Source organism: Kryptolebias marmoratus, linkage group LG2 (genome assembly GCF_001649575.2).
Source record: "Kryptolebias marmoratus isolate JLee-2015 linkage group LG2, ASM164957v2, whole genome shotgun sequence".
NCBI lineage: Eukaryota > Metazoa > Chordata > Actinopteri > Cyprinodontiformes > Rivulidae > Kryptolebias > Kryptolebias marmoratus.
Genome location: NC_051431.1, coordinates 24,605,701 through 24,624,393, shown reverse-complemented (window position 1 = coordinate 24,624,393; position 18,693 = coordinate 24,605,701). Strand labels below are relative to the sequence as shown.

General features: G+C 42.2%; 1 protein-coding gene across 2 annotated transcripts; it reads left to right on the top strand.

Moving 5' to 3' along the window:
• Positions 1 to 1,136: 1,136 nt before the first annotated feature.
• meis3 (myeloid ecotropic viral integration site 3) lies at positions 1,137 to 13,467 on the top strand. 2 transcript variants are annotated; one of them, XM_017440236.3, is made up of 13 exons: positions 1,137 to 1,447; positions 1,971 to 2,079; positions 5,032 to 5,171; positions 5,402 to 5,579; positions 5,670 to 5,720; positions 5,826 to 5,876; positions 6,926 to 7,075; positions 7,160 to 7,268; positions 8,423 to 8,568; positions 10,032 to 10,108; positions 10,960 to 11,018; positions 11,131 to 11,217; positions 12,320 to 13,467. In XM_017440236.3, exons 2-13 carry the CDS (start codon positions 2,068 to 2,070, stop codon positions 12,517 to 12,519), a joined length of 1,260 nt encoding a protein of 419 aa, XP_017295725.1. In that variant the 5' UTR covers positions 1,137 to 1,447; positions 1,971 to 2,067; the 3' UTR covers positions 12,520 to 13,467. The 2 variants fall into 2 exon arrangements, with proteins under 2 accessions (XP_017295725.1, XP_017295723.1); XM_017440234.3 differs by having other exon boundaries at positions 12,317 to 13,467.
• Positions 13,468 to 18,693: the final 5,226 nt, after the last annotated feature.

The following is an 18,693-nucleotide window of genomic DNA, read 5'->3' as shown; positions in this document are numbered from 1 at the left end:
TTGCACACTTCAGTGTTAATCCCTCTCATTCAACCTGCCGAAGCCTTTTCCAGCCCATTGACGCAGCTCCACGGCTGGATTCAGGCTCAGTGCGGGGGAGGGGGGGGCTGAGCGCTGTGATCCCCCCCCCCCGCAGGAACCCCGCACCCAGCAGAGTTAAAAGGCCCCCCGTCTGCAGGGACGGTGCGGGGCCAGCACCCAGGCGGGCCCACGGAGAGCCCTGGCCCGGCCCGCTGATTGAAGTGCGGCCGCCTGTTGGCCCCTCACAGCGGGGCCCCGCCACGGAGGGAGCGTTCGGGATAATTATTATGTTACTGAGGTGTCATTTACAACACAAGCCCGGGAGTTCAGCACTAACATGTGAAAGGCTTTATTTCCTCGCTGGCTCTTTGGTTAAAATGAAACTTTCCCACTTTGCGGGGGTTTTGTTTTCCCTTCTTTTATTTCCCAATCAACAGGAGGACCAAAGGGTTCGGGCTTTAAAATCAAAAGGCTGAACCCCCCCCCCCCAAAAAAACAAAACAAAAAACAAAACAAAAACAAACAAAAAACAATACGCACCAGTCTCTGAGCACGCTTCAAACTTATTTATGACCCAAAGATGAGGCCATTAAAGCACAATAAGCCTGAAAATTAACCGAAATGGGACCTCTCAGCATTTAAATAGGCTGTTATAAAACAATTAAACCTAAAAAATATTAGAAATACAATTTTTCTTAATAGCTAAATGTAGGATTATGACGGTCCAAATTTTCAAAGGTTCTCCAGAACAACGAGCTCCAGAGGGTGAGTTATTAGGACTCTCCCCTCTCCAAACAGGAATATCTCCCAGCTGCAGGGAGGGGAGGAAGGACGGATGGCGAAGGGAGAGATTAAAAAGAAAAGAAAACAGTCGAGCAGTGATCTTCGCCTGTGTTTTGTGTGTGTGATAAGTAGGAGGAGGAGGAGGAGGAAGAGGAGGAGGCAGAATGGAAGGGAGGGAGGGAGGGAGTGATGGGTGGGGTGTAGGCGGAGGGGGGGGATCCCGTCGCGTTTTGACCCCCAGAAACCTCTCCGCAACCCGCCTAGCCACCACCACCAGAGTCACTCCTCCTCATCATCATCACCATCTTCCTCTCCTCCTCCTCCTCCTCCTCCTCCTTCTTCTTCTCCCCTCTCTGGAGGCTGAAAACACCATCGCTCATCCCGGGCCGTGACATTTTCCTGCCTGTCGCCGTGCGCTGCGCGCGGACAGCGAGCGCAGAGAGCCAAAAAGGCAGAGAAGAAGAAGAAGAAGAAGCGAGAGAGAGAGAGAGAGAGAGAGAAGGAGAGAGGGTGGGGGGATCCTCCGTCCACAGCACCGAGCATCCCCGACGCCCCTACCCGGAGCGAGAGGCGCAGCAGGCGGAGGCGAGGCGCTGCAGGAAGCCGCTGCCGGACGCGAGCCGAACGGGACTGGATCTTCTCGGTGGGACGTTTTTTCCTCCTCCGGCTGCAGCGCTTAATGCTGATTATTATTACTTAAAGCGTTTCCTCCCTCCCCAGCCCGTCAGGGAAGTATTAAAAGCCTGGCAGACAGAGGCACCCTTTACGGATTCCCATCCGAGCAGAAAAGCATCATTAAAATGTAACATAAGACGCGGCGGACGCGCAGGGGAGTCAAAACACGGGAGCAGCTCCTCTCCGCTGCTCGTGTTTTCTCTTTCTTTCTTTTTTTTTTTTTTTTTTTTTTCATTTCTTTTTGCATGTAGTCCTTGACATTAGCAAAGCAGCAAAAAAAGGAAAAAAAAGAAAACAGCCATCATCTGACTCCCGGTGGCAGCCGTTGGAAGTCACCACATCTTGTTTTTTTTTTTTTTTTTTTTTTGTTGATCCCTCGCGGGCTGTTTCTGTCTCCGTGTTGCTCAAAACTTGATTACTGATGCGCATTCAAACGAAAACAAAAACAAACAAACAAACAAACAAAAAAACGAATCCACTCTCATTTCCAGGAGCCCCGGAGGAGGCAGAGGCAGGGAGGGCAGGATCGCAGGACTGTAGCCGAGCAGCGCATCATCATCTCCGGCGTAGACCTGGCTGGCGAGTCGCATGGAGAAGAGGGTAGGCTATGATTATTATTATTATTATTGTTGTTGTTGTTGTTGTTTTGAGTGTTATCCACAACCACCTGCTTATACCGGTTGTATAATCAGTAAAACACGAACGAAGCACATGTGTGATCCCGGTTTGCAGCTGCCACACAAACACAAGGCCCAGTAAGTGACCAGTATGTTACTGGGATGGACTTCGTGTTCAGGGGGCAAACAGCGCAGGGCAGTTTTATTTCTTTATGTTCTGAGGTTTGTTTGGACATTTTGAAGTTTCCTAATGGAGCAATGGACAGCAACTTATAAGTCTCCCTTTTCATTCATGCATAAGTTGAGATGTAGTCCAGTTCTGAGCATGGATGACCTGCAGAATGACACAAATGTCCATCCTCTCCCTAAGATAACAGACTCTGGGAGGTGAGGGTTGATGCCAGTTAAGGGCTAGAGAGTCAAGAGGCAGGGGGGATGCAGCTCTCCAACTTGGTAAGTAGGTCAGTGTTTTTGCTACAGTGAACCAGAGGCTTGGTGGCGAAGAGGAGGAGGAGGAGGAAGAGGCTGATGGGCAGCAGGCAGACTGAACCCTCTTCCCTTTAAGAAGAGAGCAATTAGGGATGTGCAGACAGAAAATCACAGCAGAGAGGACGCCCAGAATCATCACACGGTAACAGAAAAACTGAATTTTCCACACCTATAGAGACCTGGAGAATAATCAGGTGGATATTCTGAATGAAGAGGTGATCTTACAGTTATAGGTTAGTGTAACGCTGTTCCTGTCATCTGGATGTGAATGACTGATTCAGAATCAAAAGGTTTGGTTGTTTAGACACTCAGGAGACATGTGATTTGTTATTCGAACACTGGTTGAATAATTTAGGTCTGTTCATTCAGAGAAAAGGAGAGGATTTCATTGAAAATGTTTCCAAGTGTCCAGCTACATTTGAATATATGTTTGGTAGTTTGATGTGGTGGTTTTTAATCTTTTGGTTCTAATGAAAGGACATAAAAGTTGTTAATTTTAGTGTGAATTTGAATAAATTCTTTATGTAATGTTTTTACCTCAAACTGTTAAAAATTATATAGTTTTAATTTTTCATAATACCCTGAAATATAACAAAAAAGTTTCTGTGGTTTTTAACTTTAACAGGAGGGAGAAATATTTGTTTATAAAACAACACAATTTAGATTGTAAAGTTCAACAGTCTCTGTTAGAAAGTCTTGTTAAATCAGCTCCACCTCCAGTAAACTCCAGACATTAAACAGAGCAAAAAGACTGTTTTTTTTTTTTTCCAGTCGTCCTTTTTATTTTCTGTTTGACTCAGATCCAGGACCAGGCCCCTGCGTCAAACCGCAGCCCGATCCAACTTATTTCTGCTTGTGACACCTTTCCGGTTGGATGAACAAAGTTTAAACTTGTTAAAAAAAACACACAAAAACCCCTCAATTCTGCCATCTGAAGCCTGTTTGTCAGATTCATGACTTTAAAAAAAAAACAAACGGGGGGGGGATTGGGGAATTTCGGCAAGTGAAGTCGCGCGCTTTGATCCGCTTTGACGCACAGAAACCCGGTCAGGGGCCGTGCGTAAAACGAGACGTGCCATCTGATAGCGGTGATTGTTTTAATAGCCGGCCCGGCCTCCATAAAAACTAGAAGGTGTCCCGGGACGGGGCCTCAGAGCAGGTGCTCTCTGGGGCCATATGGGACTCTGAAACACAACAATTTGATCAGCCATTTAGGAGGACAGCAGTTCCCAAAGTGGGGTCCTCCTGAAGAGGAGTGAACACACAAGGAAGGGAGTATTTTGAATGAAAAATATAAAAAATAGTTTACCTCGCTTTATACAGTTTAAATAGCTTTGCTGTCCACAGAAACACCAGAAATGAACAAAAACTGGACGTATTTGTTGCTGCTTGAGAGCCATGTTGGGTTTTCACTTTAAATCTAGATGAACTGATGTAATGTAACCAAAAAGGACAAAAAATAAAGTAGCTGTGTGACATTTTTTGTTGTAAATCCCCACAATCTGCTCGGTGCAGCTTGTTGTAGCCTGAACACATCGTACCTTTCATGGTTTGGAGTGGAGTGGAAGGTGTGCGGGCGAGGCCACGCTGCAGGAGCTGCTTGTCTCTGTGATCCTCATGGCCCGCCGGGACCGAGTCCAGAGGTTTTCTTTAATCCAGCAGAAACAGAACCAGATCTGCTGACCTCACAGACTGAAGCAGCAGCTCCAAAACACACACGGGCAGCCTCAGTCTGAAATGTATTTTCTGTTAAAAAAAAAGAGGGTTTGTGTGAGACATTTGTCTGTGAGCATATGTGTGTCTGATTCATTGTGTCAGTGTGTGTGTGTGTGTGTGTGGGAGCAGGCTGTCACAGCAGGGTGAGGGATGTCTCAGCATGGCTCCTGTCTAGTCTGAGTTTAGGAGGGAGGAGACCAAGTTTGCAGCTCCGGGCTGCGTTCTCCCTCCACAGATCTCGTCTCTTCCTCTGTGCTCCTTCAGAGCATCAAACGCAGGAGACTTTTCAGGAACCAAAGACTTCAACGCACGCATCTGCTGCTGCTTTTGAAAGGCTTTGTTGCACTTTAAAGTGAGGAAAGCGTCACATTCTTCAGCTAAAGTGGGAAAAAAATGTATCAAGAAAGTCTAAAAAAATCACACACACACACACACACACACACACACACACATACACAAAAAACAAAAAACCAGAAGCGACAATAGTTAATTTTTGATCAAACGGCAGCTCCAAGTCCTCCACAGCAGCACGGTCACACAAACTGCTAAATTACAAAACCCCATCAGGTGACCGTGAGTCGGTCCAGTGCAGGGTGTGTAGCTGGAGGCCCACCCCCACCTCCCCCTCTACAGCAGCTCCTAATAAAATCACTGTAAGATTTGATGTCAGACAGCCGCAGATGTCCAACGTGTCTCATGTTTTCTGTCTCTCCACCTAATTGCGTTTCAGTATGAAGAGCTGGTGCAGTACTCAGGGTCGGAGGGCATGTCGGTGGGGGGGTACGGGGACGATGTCAGGGCGCTTCCTCCCCCGCAGTACGGCCCTGCCATCCCCGACTCCCTCAAACACCACAAAGACCAAATCTACGGGTACGTTTGGGTGATTGATGTGGCGCGGAAAGCAAACTGTGTGTCCCCGGATTATATTTAGTGTTTGTGCTGAATGTGAAAATACACGAGGAGTGTTTACAGCCGTCTGCTTCGTAGATTCATGTTCCGCTGTGTCATATCCTGTAAATGTATCAGGTGTACTCTGTACCAACTGTTACTGTGTTTATGTTCAGTATGTTAACTGTTTATGTGTGTGTGTGTGTGTGCAGTCACCCACTCTTTCCACTGCTGGCCTTAGTGTTTGAGAAGTGCGAGCTGGCCACCTGCTCCCCTCGAGACCCCTCCTCCTCCCTGTCCGTCCCCTCCCACCTCCCCGGCATGGCCAGTCACAGCGACGTCTGCTCCTCAGAGTCCTTCAACGACGACATCGCCGCTTTCGCAAAGCAGGTGGGCGACGAGCGTAAGGACCAATCAGAAAACAGGTGTCAGATGATGGCGACGCTTCGAGGGTTTCTGACAGATGAATTTGTGTTGCAGATTCGCTCAGAGAAACCCATTTTTTCTTCCAACCCTGAGCTGGATAACTTGGTAGGACGCACCAAACAACACTGTGTTAAAATGCAAACCTTTACTTTTGCCACAATGCACTGTGGGATACACCTGTGTAATTATTCATCATCTTATCTCCCTTAGATGATCCAGGCCATACAGGTTCTTCGTTTTCATTTACTGGAATTGGAGAAGGTTGGTGAGATCCCAATGTGTTTTTATTCAGGCCTTTCTAGTTTAATTGTGTCACTTATTTACCATTTTTGTACTTTTATTTTTTTTTTTTTTTTACAAATATTTATGTTAAGTCACTTTGAAAAAATATTTATATTTCCAGTTTTAAGATGTGATAAAACTGATCAGGATCTTTAAAAAAATCATTTGGTTTGTTTGTTTTAAAATATCTTTTCTTTGCTGAGTTATTTCCATAGTTGGTTAAAGTAAAAACTGGCAAATGTAAAGAAAACAAAAACAAATGTTAAAATTTCACAACCAAGTGACAAGAACCCAATAAAACTATTATTTTATGAGTTGGCAAAACGGTATATTGGCCCATTTGTTGTGGGGCTTTGTGTAACAGTCATGAACAATTGATATCTTACCTGTTGTAGATAGCTCCTCGAACGGCCTCAGTTTGGAGAAACAGAGTTTACCTCTAACAGGACTGACATGCTAACAGCTAGCCCAAACTTGGTATAGATCAAACAAAATGCCATCTTGAAAAATACCCATTCTCCAAAAATGTGTAGCAGTCATGCAAACGTTTTTTTTTTAAACCTTAATATTGCATTGTATTTCACATTACACAGTTATTTTATTTTTTCCAGAAATATTGTAATATTCCTGCATGAAGTGACCTCAGATTGCAGAGGAAGGGCTATAGCGACCTGCTGCTGCTATTTGCAATAATCATTGAATTCAGTGTAAATAACAAATGTGAAACTGACTAAAAGTAAATGTTTATGAAACAGGGCCTGCATGAAATGCTATTAAATATGTGAGCTTAGAGCTGTTATAAGATGTCAGTGATCCACTTTGCTAATGGCTCATTTGGAGTCATTATGAACTTGTCAATCTGGTCAAATTTAAACTCTGTGTTATATCTCCAAACTGAGGACGTTCAAAAAGCCAGCTACACCAGGTTAGGTATTAATTATTCATATCTTTTACACAGAACCCTATTCCAGAATGGTTAAAATGTCCCTTTAAGGCACTGACTGACGAGTGTAACTTTGTTTCTGAAGGTGCACGACCTGTGTGATAATTTTTGCCATCGCTACATCACCTGCCTGAAGGGGAAAATGCCGACAGATCTGGTCCTGGATGAGCGGGAGGGGGGCTCCAAGTCCGACATGGAGGACTTTGGTGGATCCTGCACCAGTCTGTCAGAGCAGGTCGGTCTCTGGACAAGACAAACCTAATCGTGTTTTGGGATATCCTCTGTAATTCCACGTCTCTTTCTCCACCCTCCCCTCCAGAATGCATCGTGGTTACGCGAGCCGGATGAATGTGCCACCACCCCTCTGGGAACACCAGGCACCTGTGGGCTGCCTTCACACGGCACAGGCGACAACTGCAGTGACGCAGGTACGGACACGCGGAAACATGTGCTCGGGTCAAAAATAGTGTTACACTGCAGAGGAAGGACTTGTACAGGGGAAAGACGGTGCGACCACACATGCTGTAAACGTTTTACACAGCTGCTAAGTCCTGTAAAGTGTTTGGTTTACATTTATGTGGCAACTTTTAACCTTTGTGGTTGCATGAGATGTTTTAAAAGGGTTTTTCATTCACCAAATCACTCAGTAGCAGCAACAGAGCTGCTGCCGGATGAAACTCGAGGTTCAGTGTTATACCCCAGAACTAAAAAAAGGTCAAGACAGAGATATTATTGCTGTAATTAGAAGGTATCCCTCTGAATTACCAGAGTCATGTCTGTCTTTGTCTACAGCATAAATAATTAAAGAAACTCATCTCTTCTTTTTATTTTCATTCAAAAACAATATAACAAAAAACAAAATAGCTTTAAATAGCAGTTTTTTTTCTTCTCAGTTTTGGGAATAACTTTGAGCCATTTGAGCCTTTCTCAAATAACTAAAGGTCAGAGTGTATGTTAACAAACACTCTCAGCTACTACCACATCAGCGTTAAGCTCAGTATTTATAAAATTGTCTGAGTTAAAACCGGTTTTCTGTTGGCTAATGTTAGTTAGCTGTGGCGGCCAACCTAAATTAGATTGACTCCAAAAACTAAAGAGCTGTAAATATATATCCAAGGATTACTTTCTGAAAGTTTAATTAAAATCCGCCAACTGCTTCATTAAATATTTTTGCTATCTGACAAAGTTTGACTCCAGCAGTTAGTGCAAAACTTTATGGCAAAGATTTAATGCAATAAGTAGCTTTTGGAGTACCTTTTGGGGAATACTCACATCAAAATTTAGCACAATATCAGTAGAATGGACCAAACTATAGCAACGTTTGCATTTTATTAAATCAGTTGGCCATTTTGAATTGGGTTGGTTTCAACAGTGGATCAATTGCAGATGTATGAAATCCATTCAGTAGTTCTTGAGATATTTTGCTAACAGACAAAAAGTGTTGAAACATTATCGCCTGCATTTCACCTTTTGACTCATTCGCCAATAAACAGCAGATCAATCAGTTTCTGATGTGTTAAATAATAAATATGAAGTTTTATGTTCATTCACTTGAATGCATCGTCTCCGTGTCTTCCTGCAGGCGATGGTCTTGATGGAGGAGTAGCCTCCCCCAGCACAGGCGAGGAGGACGAGTGTGACAGAGACAGGAGGAACAACAAGAAGAGAGGCATCTTCCCTAAAGTGGCCACGAACATCATGAGAGCGTGGCTCTTCCAGCACCTCACAGTGAGCTTCCTCCTTCACCAAAGTCAAACATCACCCGTACAATAAATGAATCAGGCCCATTTCACCCTGCAGGTGTGGACCCAAACAAAGACAGCCTGTGTTCAGGGTTGAGAGAAAAGTTACAGATAAGGAGAAGTTAGTGTGGGAAAAACGTCAAGTACAAGAGCAGACAAAGAGGGGAAGCGAGTGTAAAATGGAGGTCAATTAAATTAAATGAAAAAATGGAGGATTAAGTGATTATGAGAATATGCTCGCTGATGAATAATTGTGGAAGTGATAGAAATGGAGTGTGTAATTGTTGGTGAGGTGGTTAGATCAGTAATTAGCAGCTAAATGAGGCAGGTCAAATGTTGCTCCGCTGCAGTTCTTACAGTGGTGTGTGTGTGTGTGTGGGGAAGGCGAACAGAGAGGGGGGGGTTAGTGAGGCTTTAAGTATCAGATGGGAATTCAGATGGAGGGTCTGCAGAGCTCACACGCATATTTTAGTCAGGGTTTCAGATCAAACTTAAACTTTCTTATTGCAGATCTTGAAGCATCCAAGCAGCCTTTAACAGCCCATTCTTTCATTTTCGTCAGGATTTTTAATGTGCAACGCCGCCCACAGTTTTTGAAAGAAACTTGCAGCTTGATTGAGACTTGTGTGCTATGACTTAGCACAAGAGTAGCAGTACATTTTTCAACATTGATGAAATTCATTAAAAAATAAAAAATAAAACTGACAACAATAGCATTTTGGTTAAAGCAGTGAGCAAACAGAGCTTTCTTTGGAGCTCTGAAGCGCAGACGTCTTTTACAATAGAAACATCATTCAAAGTGTGAACGGGTCACAGAAAGCTGAACTTCACAAAAACAAACCAACGTTTTAGTATCTTTAATGGTTTTAACACAATCAAAGCTTAAGTTTCATGATTTTTGGACATTTTACCACAAAGTGTTTAACTTGTGTGATGGTCACCCTAACATTTGGGCTGTTAAAAACTTTGCAAAGTTTTGCAAACATACAAACTTCTCTTTTCTACACTCTTTACACTTCATGTATATTTTATACATCAAAACTTGGACATTTTTGTTTTCTTTCACCCCGTTTGTCTCTCACTAAGCCGATAGCCATCTTCACTCAGCGACTGCTTGTGTGAGGCTTAATTTCTGCTCAGCGTTACGTCTGCCTGTCTTATTGGGAGTGCTGTCAGGTAGTGACGGACACAGGTGTAGGTTTCTATGATGACACTGGCAGCAGCTTACATATTTGACCTTAGTTCTCTTCTACAAAACGTAGACATTTCGTCCGCCTAGACTATTACAAAATTAAATCCCAAATTACTGCTGGGCTTTAGAAAAGAAAGTTGATGAATGTTGGAATTTCGGGCAGTACCTTTATTAGCATTCTTTAACATTCAGAAATTTTCTATTTATTGCTACCACCCCATTCTTACCCCCCCTCTCATCTTTGTGGATATTTCCAGCACCCGTACCCGTCAGAGGAGCAGAAGAAGCAGCTGTCGCAGGACACAGGGTTGACCATCTTGCAGGTCAACAACTGGTCAGTGCTCTCCTTAAGTCAATACACTAATTTCAGCCCCCTGGATTATCAATAATCAATTAAACTGTCTTGCTTAAATGTAAAGCATCAACTTTTAAATGAACAACGTGGCTGCAGCCGTGTCAATGAGACATCGGTGCGATCGTCCGTCGCTGACATTCACCCCGTCCGTACTTTACTACCTTCATAAACTGCTTTTTACTGTGCACGTTCAGTGTGAATTAAAAAAGGGATCACACTTTTACAAGAGTCTCAGAGAAGATTATAATCTAGTTTATTGGAGCATATTTTATGGTGGGGAGAAAAATGTCCTGCCAGGCTTTTTTTTTTCTGAGGCTGCAGCAGTAAAATCTGTTGCTCCATAAAACAGAACTGCAAATCAATATCCAATAATCAGATTATTTACTGCCGCCCAATTCCTGTTTTACTCTCGGAGCACATGTCAGCCTGAAGAACAGAAACGGAAACCTTTCGTGCTGCTTTCTGAATAACTCCTTCACGAGCGGTTTTCGGTACGTCACAGCTTGTTTCTGTGCCTCATGTTTAACAGATGATTTGATCGTTTTATCGCTTACACATCTTTATCTGCGACTCTGCAGCAGCACACGCAGAGCTACAGGATCAATGCAGATCAATCAATTATCACGGGGCCGATCGATACACGCTCTGCCCTAACGTTGATTTACTCTGCCCCTTGAAAGGGTTAAGTGGTTGTAAAAGGGAAAAGGTTAATAGTCTCCCGCTCAGGCTTTTTCTCCATTAACGCTTGGCCTTTTCCGCCTCTCTCTCTCTCTCTCTGCTACTCTCTGAACACTTTCTTTATGTCCCTCGCTCCCACCCACCCCATGTAGGTTCATCAACGCCAGGAGGAGAATAGTTCAGCCGATGATTGACCAGTCAAACCGCTCAGGTCAGGCATCACCGTTCTTTAGGACACACAAAGAAAAACCAGAAACTTTCGCTCCATACTGTATGGCAGTGTGTTTTTGGGTGTGTAGTTGAAGTTGTGTGTGGTCTCACAGGTCAGGGGGGTCCCTACAGTCCAGAGGGAGCAGCTCTCGGGGGCTACGGGCTCGACGGGCAGGCCCACCTCGGGCTTCGGACAGCAGGTACAGTAGCCTGAGAGCAGGAGGTCTGCTGATCCAGACCACACTAACCTGAAATGCACTGAATCAGTCGTAGATGTTCACTCAGTGATTACTTTCTGGGAGTTTTTATTAAAGTCTGTCCTGTGGTTCATGAGATGTTTTGCTAACACAACAGACAAATGAGCACACGCACACAGACATTGCTCATTATCATTTTGCCTTCGGCTTCGGCCGCATGTGATATTTACAAACACAAACACTATCGTTTCCTGCGTCTCAGACCCCCTCTCAAATAAAGGAAAATAAAAACACCATCATGACTAAAAATACTGTCCAGACCACAGACCGGGAGATTAGCTGCCGCTGAAAATAGTCCCCGACATGCGCACTATTCACTCCTGTTTGTGAGAAACTGCAGTGACTTAAATGTTCCAAGACGTTGTTTTTACTTTTATTTTCTTAACTAAAAATACATTTTTACAACTTTAGTTCCCAGTAGGAGCCGGTTTGGCTTGGAGCTACATGCCACAGATTAGCTAAAGACAAAAATATAACACCTACAAATGATATGGCTGTGAGGTGAGAGTATAACATTTTTTCAAAGAATTACATATAACATATAACTAATAAACTCCTATTTTTTTTCATTCAATGCTACGATTAGTCAACCAATCAGCATGCTCTTAATGATGATGAAGTTTTAAGGAAGCAATCTGCAATTTCAATGTAAAGAAAAGAACAAAACTGTATATTTAATGAAATTACTTAAAAATCTCCTAAATGCAGCAGCTTTTAAGAGATTGTTGATCACTTATTTGTAGAAATTCTGCATAAAATAATAGACACAGAAAGTAAAACCTTTAGTCTGCTGAATATCTTCGTCTCAAACTATTATTTAGGTGGATTCATTTTGTGTTTTTGAGCATAACACACATGTGGCAAAACCAGTGAAGTCTCAGCTCTGTGCAGCAGGTCATTTAATCAGGTGAAAGCACGGATTTAACAAAGACTCACAGCTGATGCTGACGTTGTGCAGACAGACAGCCAGTGGTTTAAATCTACACGTCGCAGGAGCCACGTGATAAAAGTGATTCCTCATTCCTGTTGCTTTTCTCCCCAGCAGGTCTTCAGGGAATGTCCTCCCTGCAGGGGGACTATCCCAGCACTCTGCTGTCCCAGCCTGGATACCCTCCCCACCCAGGACCGTCCCTCCACTCGTACCCCGGCCCGCACGCTCACCCCGCCATGCTGCTTCACCCGGCCCCACACGCACACCCCGCAGAGCCGCTCCTCACCCAAGGACTGGACATACACGCCCACTAGCTGTGTGGAGGGGGGTGGGTGGGGGTGTGAATGAGTGTGAGGAAAATTTACTGTATGAGAGTGTGTGTGTGCGTGCTCATGGTTGTGTGTGGGGTTGTGTAATGACTCATATGGTACACTATTTAAAGACAAATGGCTCAGAAAGTTTACATTCCCCACTGATGGACACTGACCTCGATGTAGCTCTACTTACTAAGACACACACACACACACACACACAGACATAAACATTTGCCTTCACACACTTCAGTCTGGACCCACAGGTGTAAGCCATACCTCTCTCTAAGTAGAAGTGCTTCCTCCTCTTTATATGTCTCCACTGTGTTCTGTGGGCGAGACACATGCTTTAAACAACATTTCCCATCATGCCTGACGAAGCGCAGGATGACAGGATGACAGATAAATCCACAGATATTTTATTCCTCAGCACACACGGATGTTACTGAATGGGACTTGATCCTGTGAACCGCTCTTGGTCTTCCTGCAGAAACACACACGTTCACACACATGCATAACCGTTCACACAAACTTTATTTAAAGCCTTTTTTGTTTGTTTGTTTGTTTTCTATTTTTATATTTATGTGTGCCACTCCAGGCAGATGCAGCTTCAAGTAAGCTTGTTGAAACGTTAGTGCTCTTCCTCAGCATGAAGCAAAACGCTCTGAATGACTTCCACTCTGCCTCGCCGTCGTACCACCGACCTCCTGAAGACGCCTTTCCTGCACACACACACACACACACACACATACACTTACAGACTTCTCTGAGCATTTCTAGTACATTGTTGAGTGTCACAGCCGGGTGAGAGGGGAGCTGCAGCCAAAGGACTCTAAACATTCGGCTCCCCCTCTACTCTACTCGGACCGCTGAAATATTTCTGAATGATGATAATGATGATGATGATGATGATGATGAAACAGTTAAAGTATTAAAATGTTTTTTGTAAGACTTGTCACTTGTCTTCTCTTTGTGTGTTTGGTGATCTTGGGTGCTGCTGTGCCTTACTCCACAGATGATTCAGATTTGAATTTGGTTTCTCTCCCTTTTTTAAATTTTTTTTATTTTTTTTATCTGATGTCAACACAGTCAAACTGAGGATGTGTGGGTCAAGTTAGCCACTCATTATCTTTGCTGTCTGACTACATCTAAAGGGAAAAGAAAAGAAAGAGGATTTCAATGGAATATCATGAAAACTACTTCACCAACAAGTAGCACAGCTACAACTGAAGCATTCTCAGTTAAATTAAATGAAAAATGGCTCCCAGCAGCTAAGATACCCAGCATTTACTGCAACATGCACTGTGGTACTAACCTACCAAAACTTAAAACTATTTCCAGACTCAGAGAGTGAAACAAAAAAATTAAATTCATTCTTTGCCACGAAAAATAAATGCACTGACTGACAGAAAAAAGGCACTTAAAATGAAAGATGCATTGGTCCATGTGCAGATCAGTGATATGTGTGTACTGTAAAGAAGCAGGAACATGTAGAACAGGAACCAGAGAACATTAGGTGGTGGCATCTCAGGTGGAGCAATAGTTTTATCAGGCCATTTCCCGAATGTCCAACAATCATTAAAAACAGTCAGTGAAGGTCAGCAGACACAAAGGACGCCTCATAGACACGTTAAGCATCACCCTGGTACAATCATTCAACAAGACACCTGTGATCACAAGATCATGCTGAAATATGTGCTAACATGTTCAGTTAACAATCATGGGAAGTTATGGAGTCTTCTGCCCCAAATCCACACGAGAAAAATTTGTTTCACATATGTTTTACATGTGTCTTATGGTAATTGAACATGTTTCACTGTGTGAAGTTCTTGTAGGTTTTTTCTGTAAGGCCAGCTTGGTCTTTCACCCCATCCCAGTGCTGATCTGCTGAGTCTTGAGTTAAAGCAGCTGTGGGCCGACCTGCCAACTCTGTTCTCCATTTGATTTGATATTAAAATCATTGTAACACAGTCACATGAGCTTTCACCATGCACAGGTTCATTTCATCTCCTCCACTTTGTCTGGGAACTTACAATTTTTGTCAGTGAGTTTACATTAATCAGGTTTTTGAAGGGTAATGCATTAGGTTGAAATATTTTTGATTAATTTAATTGATATTAAAAATGGACCATCTAGTAAATGACTATATTTTATTTTAAATATTATAACTATTTTACTGCCCCACTGCAATGATAACATTTCTCACATTGAGCCAAACCTATTTTTGCTGCATATGAAATTGCTTGTCGTTTGGCGTGAGTCCACCTGCTGCTCATTGATGTTCTTGAACACTTTTAAACAACATAACGTATTTAAAATGAACACTGTTCCATGCCACATGTGTTTGCTTTGTCTAATGTCATTAAAACAGTTGCTAAACTGTATATCCTCCACAAAAAGATATGTGCAAAAATACTGCAAACTGCACAGAAAGGGTATTCAAGATTCTGCCGTAATGTTTAGTATAAAATTGAATCATAGAAGTGATGTTTGCCTAATTTGTCAAACAGTATGTAATAAATCAAAAAAGATGTACTGTAAAAGCAATAACCCACCATCTTAAAAATGAAAAGTAAAAACAAAGCATTTTCTGCAGCATCTCTGTAGGTTCCCGTCTTTGCACAACCTTGTAGTCAAGCAACAAAAACCTGAGAACAACAAGAGAAGGAAAGAAAACTCTTTGAGAATATATCCTCTACCACTCCTGAAAACAAAAACGAAAGCAAAAAAAAAAAACTTGCACCAAATGTGGAGAGTTTTTCCTCTTGCCTTTTCTTCCAGCCTCCTTTGGTTCTTACAGAGTTAGTCTTAGAAGCAATTGTATAGTTTAGCTGACAAACTCAAAATAAAACTTCAAATCCATCCAGCTGAATTAGACGTAAACGTTTTAATTTGGATTATTTGGATTGTGGATTATTAACACTGGTTGAGTTTGGACTCTCAGGATTTTGTGGAGAGATTTGATCTAAGGCAGATTTATCAGCTTTTACAGTGAACATCGATTTAGTTCCTGTCTTATTGCACTGAAGGAGTTGGAGCCTAAATGATCTGCATGTGGGTGTGAATCTTTTTTAGAAAAGCACAGCGCTGACAGGTGATTGTAAAATGCTTGCCCCGTGCTCAGCAAATAACCTTTAATGATTTCAAACATCTTCTGGTTCTGAACTGGCTCTCTCCACTTCGATTTAAGATCTGTTCTCCGTCTCGGGCACTTAAAAACTGACCAGCAGCTTGATGGGTGAGATTTGCAGGGAGGATCTACAGTCTGTTAGGAATTATGATTTATAAGCTGCACTATAAAGATAGCAGGTGTGGACAAGAAACGTAGTGCCTTTTATAGAAGAACTAATAGAAATGCTGTAGAAACAGACTTCTTTCCGATGTGCTCCTGATTTACTCTGCTGCTTGGAAAATGTTGAGATTTAAACATTCACTTCAAAGGGACCTCTTCCTGAAAAATAGTGTGATCTTCCTCCTTTTGTGCAGTGATAAGTCATGTCACTGCGCCCTCTGTGGCTGTGTGTTTTATCTCTGATGGAGGCCTCAGGCTGCAGCTGCAGTGATCTGTCACACAGGCTGGATTATCACAGAGTGAAAACCAGTCAGATACCTTCAAATGCTCTAAACTCAGTCTTTTTCTGGTTCTGAACCTCCTCTGCCTTTTTATGTTTAATCGTTTCAGGTTTTGCACGGTAGATGGTAGATGTCTTTACCGCTCTTCCACTCATTTCATCATCAAGCATTCAGAACGCAATTCCACTTTTTTTCCATCCATCCACTACCAAACAACAAACACTAAACACCACACCCTCTCCCTGCCCCCATTCGGCCTGGAGCAGGAAGGAGGTCAGGGGCCAGAGTTCAGACGAAGGTCAACAGGAAATGGCTGTTCTCTGTGGTACCCAGGTCCTGACCTCAGCGCCCCTCTCCTTTTCTTTTCTTTGTCCCTTCACACGCTCACCCCTCGACCACATTGGCCACACTTTTACTTTTCCTCCTCTTGTTTGTCCGCTCATCTTTTTCCCCGCTCTGTCATGTAAAGCAGCGCAGGTTTTGTTTCAGTCTGACCTCGGAGAACAAGGCGAAGCTTCTTGTGGGAAAAGGAGGGAAATTATCTTTACCTTTCATTAGTTTTAGGCCAAAAGTCCACCATGATAAAATAACTCACTCATTCCACAAATTAGACAATTTTGTGAACACTTCACATACTGTGCATATCGTCTACATTCGGAATGTGTCAAATTAAAATAATACAAAAAACAACCATTGCAATGCTTACTCAAACTAAAATGAAAAATAGTAACATACAAATTTTAATAGGTCAATATGTACAATGTAAATCTGCTCTTTTGTGCGATTTTGTGAAAATATTAGAAACTATCAGTATCTTACCTGTTGTGGGTTTGAGCAGACCCACTTCCAAAGCAGATTTTGCATCTTGTAAAGACTCATTTTTCAAATTTCAAATAAGTTTATGCAAATGCTAATTTTTAAACTTTACATCCACATCAGTTTTAAGTCACACAAGGAATGTTTTATTTCCCAAGACTGCACCGGAAGTGCTACAGCTTGTTGCTGCTGCTATTAACGCTCAATAAACAACAGAATTCCACATAACTCTGAAGGAGTTCCAAGATTCAACAGGTGAGATGTGAGAGACTGAGCTACAACAACTAATGCCCAGATGGGAGAGTGGCAAAGAAAAATACACTGTTAAAGAAAACTCAGATTAAATCTAGACTAGAATTTGCCAAAAGTTATTTGGAAGGCCCCATGGTCAAGTGCTTCTTGGCTCTTGGTCCTAGAAGGCTTGTAAAGATAGAGGCTACAATGAAAATGAAACTGTGCTGTAGCTCAGTCTCTCCATCTCACCTGCTGGAGCTTGAAGCTCCTTCAGAGTCACATCTTGGTGGTCTCTCTGACTTTTTCTCCTTCTTCACGGTCACTCAGTTTGTGAGGACGGCCTGCTCTTGGTACATTTACAGATGTTCCATATTCCTTCCATCTCTTGATGATGGATTTAACAGAACTCCTGGGGATGTTTAGGTCTATCCATTCCAAGACTTGTATATTACAATAATCTTTTCTCTGAGGTTAATTAGGACAGTCAATTAAGAATTTTATGCAATCACTTATTTTACATTGCATATTTTTATTTAATTGGTATTGCTCTGTAGAAGTTGGATCTCACTTTGACATTTAAAAATGGTTTTAAAGTTTTAATTGTTTGTTGTTGGGTTTTTTTTTAAAGAAGGCCAATTTATTTTGACCATGATTGATTTATGACAGCAATAAAAGCATAAACCATCCAAGGGGGTGAATACTTTTATAGGTACTGTATTCATTTTTCTATAGGTGTAGCTGTAATTAGCTGTAAATAATTATTCTATGCTCAAAAGAAAGGTCATTTGACACCATGAATGGGCATCGGGGAATAGATGAGAATTAAAGCCCCACATCTCTTGTACTCAGACTCTAGTTCCTAAAGTAGAACATGGCAGTGAACGTAAACGGGATCTTCTGTCTTGAAATTTCAACAATGAAAGGATGTGGAACATTATATATTATAATAATATATCACTTGAAGGTTTGCAGTCTAATTGACGCTGCATGTTGTTTAGCCAACAAAGAGGTTTCGAAAATGTCATTTATTTGTCTGTTTTATGATGAATGCAGTTAAATTTATAATTTTGAAGACAACAAAATCTTTTTTATTTATGTTACCTGCAAAACGTTTGTCAGATGAAAAACATTGTATTTTGCAGCAGTTAAATGGCAGTGTTTGTTTATAGTAACACTGAATGGAAAGATTCATTTTAATTCAAAGATTATATTTTTAAAAAAATTATATGTAAGAAAAGTTTTGCTTCAGACAGAATTAAAAACTTCCAGAAGGTTCTGTCAATGACTGACGCTCACAGTGACTCGTCATTGGTGAGGAACATGATGCTCCTGTAGGTGGATGAGAAGCTTTGCGACACACGGAGGGTTAAACTTGTTCAGCTGCAGGTGAGGAGACCCACCAAATCCACCCGTCCATGATTGTAAATTATTTATACATGTTTATTGATTTTAAACAAATCAGTGACTGTTTATTTTAAAGCAGCTTGATTGTGATTATGTTTTTGTGCTTGTAAGGTTGTAAGTAATGGTAACCAATAAATTATTTATTGATCG

What these genes read in the sequence shown, in the direction of transcription:
- meis3 (XM_017440234.3), top strand. An exon ending in CACAAAGACCAAATCTACGG is followed by an intron (nt 5,172 to 5,401) that starts GTACGTTTGGGT and finishes GTGTGTGTGCAG; the next exon opens with TCACCCACTCTTTCCACTGC. An exon ending in TCGCCGCTTTCGCAAAGCAG is followed by an intron (nt 5,580 to 5,669) that starts GTGGGCGACGAG and finishes TTTGTGTTGCAG; the next exon opens with ATTCGCTCAGAGAAACCCAT.